We start from the raw sequence: 10169 nt of genomic DNA on the forward strand, positions 1-10169 counted from the left end.
ATGTGTTGTGGTAAAATGAATTAAATTAGTAATAGCAACATTGGGTTTGCAAATTATATAAGAAAAAATTATTTACCCATTTGTTTAGGTTTATTCATTGTCCTTGATCATAGCAGATAAGCTTAAAACTTATCTACCTAGCTAGACTCCAATTTGCCTCAGAGAGTGGGAAAATTCCTTCTTGACTCCAAGAGGGTAATTGGGCCAAATTTGAAAAGTTAATTTCTGCTCTCACTTTACACTCCCTAATGTATCTCCTTGTACAAATGCTTTAGGAAGAGAATTCCACACCTTCACATCTCTCATTGTAGAAAATGACATCTTAAGAACCTCCATTCTTCTAATGTGAAAAAATGCCTTAATTTCTGATGGAAAAATCTACTGGTGAATAACGCATCAAACAGTTTATTTTATGGTACTATTGTATATTTACTGTACACATAGTTATCATAGCCCCTGTTAGGGCTGTGACACACGGGGAGATTAGTCGCCCGCGATAAATCTCCCTTGTCACGGGCGACTAATCTCCCCGAAATGCCATCCCACCAGCGAAAATGGCAATGGCAATTTCTGTGATTTCGGGAAATCGCGGCGCCACGTATGCCATCCCACCGGCGATTGGGGAGACTAATCTCCCCGTGTGCCACAGCCCTTAAGCACTTTTTCTCCAGTGTAAAAAATCCCAACCTAGTTAACCTTTCTTTATAACTTAGATCTTCCACATTGTTTATCAATTTAGTTAATCTTCTTTGGGCTTTCTATTTTATATTAATATCCCTTGTAAGACCTATAGACCAAGTGGCTCATTTAATTATGCCCCTGCGCAAGTGCAGAAATTCTAGCTTAAAAAGCACATGTGGGACAAGTACAGGGTCCCAGCGGGTGCTCCTGATATTTTCTGTCTGAATGTGTCACACATATTAGCAATAGTTGTATTTTGGAGAGGGAATGATTACATGCCTTCCCCCACCTTCTCCTTATGAAGGTAGTATGGGGGGGGGGGGGGTATTTAGAGCCTAGACCTAGAGCATTCATTTTATTGTTCAACTGAAAAGTTTGCCTGAATTTGCAATAAACTGGACATATACCATTTGGGAACCTCTTCTTTGCCTAAAACTTGCTTGCCAAGGTAATACAATTAGAGCAGTAAAAATGTAATGTACAGTAATTTTAAACAACCATTTCTTCTCTGTGTTTTTAGCTGAAAAACATATGCCCCAGTCTGCCTGTTGAAGTAATGATCTGTTGGTGCTCATGTTTTCTTTTCTAAAACTTTGAGTATTTGTTGGCCTAATGTATATTTGTATATTTTTTCAACAAACATTTAATGAAATAATAATACTTGCACATTGCAAGTATTAATACTAATGGGGCCATCTAATCTATGTTGCATGAGTACAAGCAATTAAAGGCCACTGCACATGTATGAATATTCAAATATCTGCTTGTGAGAGCCCTTATTGCCCCACTCAATATCTGGATAATTAAAATCCCTCATTATTAAAACTTGTTGTACATTTAATATACATAAGCACCAACAGTAATATTTTTACATGTTGTTTTGTGTTATTGACCTAAAGTTGTGTTAACTTCAGGAAGGATCCTTACAACCATTCACTGTATTCCTGGCCTATAATTATACTGTCTATTAAGTATACTGTCCATTTAAACACTAGTAATAAAGCATTAGAAAGGACCTTTGCTCATCAGTAGCGACCTTACTCACACCAGATTTCTTTTTTGTAAAGCTTGAGGTGCAGACCAGGAAGAATGAACACTAAGGGGTGCATTTCTTCCCCCAGGCATATATATGACCCTGTTACCAATGATAAACTCACTTATATGACTGCTATGCACCAATGACTTCTGCTTATAATAGACTCAAACCCTCTTCATAATATTCTGTTGGTGACAAAGTGTGTCCTACCAGAAATGTTCACCAAGGGATCCCTTCTACGTATCTCGGTTCCCAAATTGATTGGACCTTTTCCTATCTTTGAAATCCTACTACCATCTGACTTCCGTAATGTCTTTCATGTATGATTGTTAAATATTTGGTATCTTTTAGAGTTCTCCTTTGCTTTAGGGCAGTCATCCCCAACCAGTGGCTCAGGAGCAACATGTTGCCCACCAACACCTTGGATGTTGCTCCCAGTAGCCTCAAAGCAGGTAGTTATTTTTGAATTCCTGGAGTGGGGGCAAGTTTTGGTTGCATAAAAACCCAGTCTAATGCCAAATAGAGCCTTCTGTAGGCTGCCAGTCCACACAGGGGCTACCAAATAGCCAATCATAGCCCTTATCTGGCACCCCCAGAAGGTGTTTTTCATGCTTGTGTTGCTCCCCAACACTTTTTCCATTTGAATGTGGCTCACATGTATAAAAGGTTGGGGATCCCTGCTTTAGGGGATTCCTTCAATAACTCCTGGGACAAACATTTTGATGTCCATGCCCCTAGCTTGATCCAAGATTTCCATAGAAAATATACTGAAATATTTGGCAAAATCCCCACTGAGATACTGTAAGGTCACACCAACCCAGTGACAACTGTCATAGCATCCACGCTACATTTTGATGTCATGGTATCCTTAAAGGAGAATGCAAGTCAAAATTTAAAAAGCATACTGCCCAATAGTCCTCCTATTGTTTAGTAAAAACGCCACACTTTTGGCTCACCTAATCAAATATTTACTCAGTCACACTTACTTCACATTTTCTAGAACAGGCAGCCATCTCTAAAAAGCTATTCTCCCTTTCTTTCCCTCCTTGCTTCATACTGCACATGTGTTTCATTCCCTCCCCCCCCTCCCCTCTGCCAGATCCGCTTCTGATTGGCTGGTGGGCATGTGTAGCTCAGAACAGGAGACAGGATCAAGTTACACACATGCTCAGAGAATAGGAAGGCTGCCGCTGGCAGCTACAGGAAGGGACATGGCCGGAACTAGGGGTAGGCAGAAGAGGCAGCTGCCTAGGGTGCAAACCTTTTTAATTGCCCCCGCCGCTTGTCAATACGCGGTGGGGGCAATGAACTATCGCGTAGCCACCGCCCCCCCTCCCCCGGAACTGCGCATGCGCGCTGAAACGCGAGGGGGGGGCGGAAGGTGCAGGGGCGAGGTGGCCGACACGGTTGCCTAGGGCGCCCGGTCGGCTTGGCCCGCCCCTGGGAAGGGAAGAGAGATTTCAGTGATGTCACTGGTCTTCACACTGCTGTAGGCTGCCAGCACCATATCTCAGAGGAGCAAGCAGGGATCTAGGAATTTAGATATGCAGTAAGTACTTAAAGGACAATGAAAGGTTTATATAAATTAATAGTAAGTCTAAAGGCATTCTTTTTAAATACTTACTGCATATCTAAATTCCCAGATCCCTGCTTGCTTCTCTGAGATATGGCGGCAGCCTTCCTATTCTCTGAGCATGTGTGTAACTTGATCCTGTCTCCTGTTCTGAGCTACACATGCCCACCAGCCAATCAGAAGCGGATCTGGCAGAGGGGAGGGGGGGAGGGAATGAAACACATGTGCAGTATGAAGCAAGGAGGGAAAGGAAGGGAGAATACCTTTTTAGAGATGGCTGCCTGTTCTAGAAAATGTGAAGTAAGTGTGGCTGAGTAAATATTTGATTAGGTGAGCCAAAAGTGTGGCGTTTTTACTAAACAATAGGAGGACTATTGGGCAGCATGCTTTTTAAATTTTGACTTGCATTCTCCTTTAAAAAGAATGCCTTTAGACTTACTTTTAATTTATATTAACCTTTCATTGTCCTTTAAGGCAAGGTTATTATTACATAAAAAATGAAATCAGTTTCAAAAATTTTAATAAATTAGAGTCTATGGGAGATGGCCTTCCCTTAATGAGTCACTTACCTCAAAAGTAGGTTTTTAGGTAAGTTGATGGGTTGGGGTTACAAAAAAACATATAAAGTGTTTGGTTGAAATATGCTTTAAATAGGAATAAACCAATCCAGGTTTTGGGTTGGTACTAGCCCTTTTGCAGGGTTTGGCCCAGTGCAAGTATTTAGGCAAACTGTATTGGAACCCTTAAATGAAGCTCTGGACAACTAAAGCCAATCATTTTTTTTATTCACAGATGTGATTTTTTTATTTTTCGTAAATTTGAATAGGCAGATTAGGGTTTATATTTGGTTCAGTATTCAGCTGAATCTTATTTGGAGGATTTGGTATTTAGCCAAATCCAAAAATTGTGCATACCTGGTTTACAGTATCTAGTAGAATTAAGTCTAAAACAACTGGACTTTTCTGAGTTTTTCTTGAAAACGTTTCACCACTCATCAGAGTGGCTTCTTCAGTTCAAATGACTGGTAGGGAATTCCCCGGTATTTAAACTCTTGATGGTAGTAGAGTCACAGACATCCAATCACAATGGTTCCATTGAACTTGTTCAGTTAGGTGTTAGCTGAAACTGACAGGTGTAAGAAGGTATGATCCAGTCACAACGGTACCAAGATTCTCATTGATGAAGGTGTTAATCCTTCAAAGTACATGACTGGGGAATTCCCTACCAGTCATTTGAACTGAAGAAGCCACTCGGATGAGTGGTGAAACGTTTTCAAGAAAAACTCAGAAAAGTCCAGTTGTTTTAGACTTAATTCTACTAGATACTGTATATCATGACCTGGATGAATGAGAATCTTCATAGACATATTGCATACCTGGTTGTAAATGCCATAAACACATAGTTGAAAAAAAGACCAGAGTCCATCAAGTTCAATCCTTCCAAGTAAACCCGGCACACATAAACCTATACTGACCTATCTGTAAATACATAAACCATATATCTCACATACATAAACCATATATACCAACATCAATACTAAGGGGCAGATTTATCAAAACACGAGTTCGAATCCCGAATGGGAAAAATTCGGATTGGAAACGAAAATTTCTGAAGATCGCAAATATCACGAAAATGCTTACGAAAAAATCGTATTAGTCACGATAATATTGTATTGGCAATCCGAAAGTCACGGAATTTTCGTACCGAACCATCGCAAACAGCGGCAGAGCCTTTCCGAATTTTTCGCGCGGTCACTCGAAAAAATCGTGCGGACGCGCAAAAAAGTCACACAAGCGTGAAAAAATCGGTGAGAATACGCTCGGAGCGTTCGCATAAACGCTCCGAGCGTTCGGGTCTTTGTAAATCTCCCCCTAAATGTAGATATTAGTATCACAATAGCCTTGGATAACTCATCCAGGCCCCTCTTAAAAGCATTAACAGAATCTGCCATTACAACATCACTCGGAAGGGCATTCCACAACCTCACTGCCCTCACCGTGAAAAACCACCTACGCTGCTTCAAATGGAAGCTCCGTTCCTCTAAAGGGGGTCCTCTGATGCACTGATCATTTTTATAGGAAAAAGAACACCCCCCATCTGTCTATAATCCCCTCTAATGTATTTGTACTGAGAATTCATGTCCCTTCACAAGCGACTTTTATCCAGAGAAAACAACCCCAACCATGACAGTCTAACCTCATAGTTTAAATCTTCCATCCCCTTTACCAGGTTATTTTACAGTTTATTAATATCCTTCTTAAGGACTGGAGCCCAAAAACTGCACCGCATACTCAAGGTGAGGCCTTACCAGGGACCTATAAAGGGGCAAAATTATGTTTTCATCCCTTGAGTCAATTACCTTTTTAATACAAGGCAGCACTTTATTTGCTTTAGTAGCCACAGAATGACATTGCTTGGAAGTAGACAACATGTTATCTACAAAATCCCCCAGATCAAAACACTACCATTTAGTGTATAACTTGCATTTATATTATTTCTACCAAAATGCACAACATTGAAACTCATTTCCCATTGTATGGAATGTATGTATATATATATATATATATATATATACTGTATGCACTGGGGCTTGTTTGGAGGGGTTAACTTGATGGACTGATCTTTTTTCAACCCAAATAGCTATGTAACTGTGTAACTATGACTGCAGTGGCGCCTTGTAACAACCTGCACTCCCCAATTCACCTCCATTTGCACGCATGTGTGTGGGGTGGGTAGCAAGGGGATTGTGAGTCATAAATAGGGAGCTGGTTAAAAAACATTACCCTTATCATTCCCATTCTATAATTGGAATTGTACATTCCTTATGTTTAAAATGACAGCTTTCTCTTCACACCCTTGTGATCTTTGCAACTATGAGCAATATGTGACTTCTCCACAGTCATAATTCTTGATCCATTTTTGTCCTTTGTGGATTCTGGGGTCAAGTGTTCTTTTGCTGACAAAATGCAATTGTTTTCATCTCCTCCTGAAAAGTCTTTACAATTGCAGATTTCTAAGAATAAAAAAGCATAAAATAAGCACAATAGCACTGCGTCTGCTGTGAGTTCGACTCACCAAAATTAATGCAAGGGAGTGCGCATTTTGAAGCGAATTAGATTACAAATTATGCAGTAGTCCATCTGTTGTTCAAGTGTGAGTGACATCTGTGTGCCTATTGATACTTGGCACAAAGGGATCCCTGAAACTACCGCCTGATTAGGAGGTGGCAGTATCTCCAGGGTTCCCCTAGATGTCAATAGGTGCAGATTTGGAATGAAAAGCACTGAGCGGCGCCAAGTGCAACTATATATAACTGAAAAGAGTGCAAAGAGTGCATTTTTACACAAGTATAGTGCACCTGTAAATTACTCCTTGTGCTTTAAAAACACATTTTATTAAAATCCGTTACACTTTAAATATTTTAACTGTGATTACACTTCTTATATATACTTCTTAATACTCACCAGACTTGTGAATGGTTATTTTACCACCTTTTGTGGTGCTTTCATCCTGTAAGAATGTATAAAAAAAATTTTGGTTATAAGAATATTGGAATTAAGGATTAAAATCAAAACTCTCTCAGGCAATTATAGTTTCAGTGATTATTTTTAACAATCCTTTTGCATTCTAATACCACCCCAGAGGGAGCACATAAACAATCTCTACAGAAATGTGCCCTTAATGTGGCCAAGATTCTAATCCTCCGTTAATGGAATTCAACACCTGCCCCTACTATAGTGGAGTGGATTACAGAAATGGAGAAAGTCCAACGGTTTGAGGAGACTGACTCCCCCCAAAAAGTATGCCCAACCACTGGGCTGCCCAGAAACACACCCATGGAATACATATATTGTTAACCAACAAACTTACACATCTTAATATTATGAGATAGACTTATAACATTGGGCTGCTTAGATGTGTCAGTGCAGTCACTCACCCAGTCAACAAATAACAACACAAATCCAAGTAATATATTGTACTGTTCAGTGTTTCGACTATCTATGTTCTAAAGCTTATCTTACGTCAAATGTTATATTTAATTTGACGCATATATACATTTTATAATGGATTAATACGATAGACAAACCTTACAACAATTTGTTAGATAATCTCATCTTATTTTAGACCTCTTTAGCTGTAATTAGCACCTTTATTCCCCCATTCTAAAGGGTAATGACATAAGGGACATTTTGTTGTCTGTGATAAATCCTGGCTACTGTGGGCAACAAAATGTTCCTTGTTTCCTTTCCACCTGCTAAAATGCTAATCGCCAGTGGGAAAACATTTACAGCACGACTGCTTTCCAAAGTAGCCTGAAGTTCCCACAATAGGCAATTTTGGGTCACTTCGCAAAGTAGATTTACATTCTTGCCAGTGGAACGGCCCGCAATAGTGAAGATTTATTGAAGACAACTAATATCCCTGTGTGCCACTGCCCTTGGTGTCAAGTTTATCAAACTATTTTATTAGAAGCCCGGGCAATCATAAATGGGCTCCATAGTCAATATTCCCTCTAATTTCTTCTTGGCTACGTGCACAGAAAAAAAGTATTTGTGCTCAGAATATATACAATTTTTTTTTTTGTTTTCAGCCTTAAAATTTGTGTGTGTGTGCACGCACGCACACCTTAGAGGGAACATTGACCATAGTGCTTCTCTGCTGGTGTATCTTAGCCAGTGAAGGGATGCCTAATCTCCCCTGTGCCTTCTGTCATTGCCATGAATAGAAACTTCCTATCATGAGCATTAACAGGTGGTTTCTATTCATGTAAGTGACAGGATTCACAGGTGCATAGTGGGCCTTTTTGGCTGAGAAATGCCATTGATGTGCCAGTTAGCATTCTAATCTAATTATGAAGAAATCAGCTTTAAAATCTATCCACAATATCCAAAGGGTACCTCTTTCCAGAGAAGATCCATATCACGTGCATTTCCATAGCTGCAGTCATTTAAATGTGTACATGGCTGGAAGGTGTCCGTTGGACTTACAAAAAAATAAAAACATTCCTTATAATCATCTAAATCCATAACTGTAATTTTAGCTCCATTTTCTCTGAGCATTTGTAAGCCTCTTTGATTATTGCTGTCATAAAATTTGTATAATTTAGCAACCTTTAAGTGCATGTGGATTTGATTCTCATAGATAAGCAGGAAGTGACATAATTCCTTACAGCATGAGAAGCATGGGCTGTAGCTTGCGTACAAGTTAAGCTTATATTTTAAACTCATTTTAGACTGGTCTGCACCAAGAAATGTGTGTAATTCATGTAGTATGATTTGTTCGGCATGATCAGAGTTTGGGTTGTTGTAGGCAAAGCCCCAATGTTTCCATAAAGGCGTTTCATCCCCTATGTTAAAACAGACCAATGTTTTATGCACTTGGTTATTATTATTAAAGCTGCCATCAAAGTCTTCAAATGATAACAATTTTTTTCGGAACAACGGCATTTAATGTCTTTGCTGCAAAAAAAGTAAACAAAATTAATATAAAGACATTAAGAGAATATAACAAATATATTATGAAATATATGTTGCTGACACAGAGTCAGTACACCAATGTGCCAGAGCTCTGTAGTTTTATGCTTTCAGATTTAATTTTATTGAAAGCTGAATCAGCAACTTGCAATGTGAATTGAATGAAAACACATTCTATGCACATACAATTCTTTTTTTATTTATCAGTGTTTGATATCGTCCTGGGTGGCATTTTTTTCCACTTTTAAAACTCAAGTCTATATCTGCCTTACTAATAGGCACATTGAGCTGCTTTTTTCATTGAGAACGAATAACGTTTTCATCTTCACCTTTGAAAAATTGTCCCTTGAGTGTTGGAATAAGATGGGGCTTACCATAATGTAGGTATATCTCAGCAACTATCACTATTAATATTGCTGCCCAAATGAAAGGTGATTTACAATGTTGGAAATTATATACAGCTTTGTATCCATGTGGCTGTATGGATCTAATTTCATACTGGTAAGTACGTTTCCAAATACTTTCGTCAGTGTGCATGAGGTACTAATTTTTAACCTACAGTAACAATATCAACTCACTGGGTGAATATAAACCAGGATCTAACTGGGAGATTCTTAAAACATAGACATATCATGTAAATTAGAATATAACCTACAACAGAAACAAATACAATTTAAAACAACATATAATATCTTAAATGAAATATAGGCAGCACTTAATAGTGTTAAGTTGATGCAGTAGCCGTACTTACTGATCAGCTGGACATTTACAAGAACTAAAGACATTGTTTTTGTATAACGGAACAGAGAAAACTACAAACCCCAAAGTCCCATCTGTTTCCTGTGATTGTGTCACTGCTAGTTTAAATACTGTATGTAATAAAAGTTGTAAAGTATACAGAATATATACCTTTTTGGTACATTTACAGCAGATTTTGAGTGTCGTTCTCTTTTGTTTTTGAGACTGCCTTGAGACTTCCGTTTCTCTGCAGCCTTATGGGAGGGGCTGGCAATTTAAAAGGACAGTAACTGCATGCAGACAAGTGGCTGCTATTTAAAAGGACAGGCATTGTACAAGTACACATTGCTTTTATTTAAAAGATCAGATCTTTACTATTAAATTATAACATTTTTAACAATCTGTATATAGTAACTGAGGTAATGTACTAATATCAATCCTCAGATAAGCAATAGTTTAAGAATTTAGAACAATTATTAAAGAACTGTTACATTTTGGACATCAACAAATATAAGAGTGTAACACTTGTTTGGCTATGGAATGGTTAAAGTGATATGAGAGCATATGTTACATGCAGCTCTCTTAGGATGGGACTTTGCTTAATTGGAAGAAACCTAGGCAGGAGCTGAGGGTGTAGTTCAACTACAACTCACTGTAGCTGTGTAGT

The 10169-nt window shown here is 38.7% G+C and overlaps 1 protein-coding gene across 2 annotated transcripts; it reads right to left on the reverse strand.

The window, feature by feature from the left end:
* Positions 1–5650: 5650 nt before the first annotated feature.
* On the reverse strand, positions 5651–9763 carry LOC116408872 (DNA dC->dU-editing enzyme APOBEC-3A-like). Of its 2 annotated transcripts, none has more exons than XM_031897061.1 (4): positions 9674–9763; positions 8189–8749; positions 6755–6800; positions 5651–6303 (listed from the first exon to the last, which is right to left on the reverse strand). In XM_031897061.1, exons 2-4 carry the CDS (start codon positions 8735–8737, stop codon positions 6119–6121), a joined length of 780 nt encoding a protein of 259 aa, XP_031752921.1. In that variant the 5' UTR covers positions 8738–8749; positions 9674–9763; the 3' UTR covers positions 5651–6118. The 2 variants fall into 2 exon arrangements, with proteins under 2 accessions (XP_031752921.1, XP_031752922.1); XM_031897062.1 differs by lacking the exon at positions 9674–9763 and adding an exon at positions 9516–9666.
* Positions 9764–10169: the final 406 nt, after the last annotated feature.

Source organism: Xenopus tropicalis, chromosome 2, assembly GCF_000004195.4.
Source record: "Xenopus tropicalis strain Nigerian chromosome 2, UCB_Xtro_10.0, whole genome shotgun sequence".
Classification (NCBI taxonomy): domain Eukaryota; kingdom Metazoa; phylum Chordata; class Amphibia; order Anura; family Pipidae; genus Xenopus; species Xenopus tropicalis.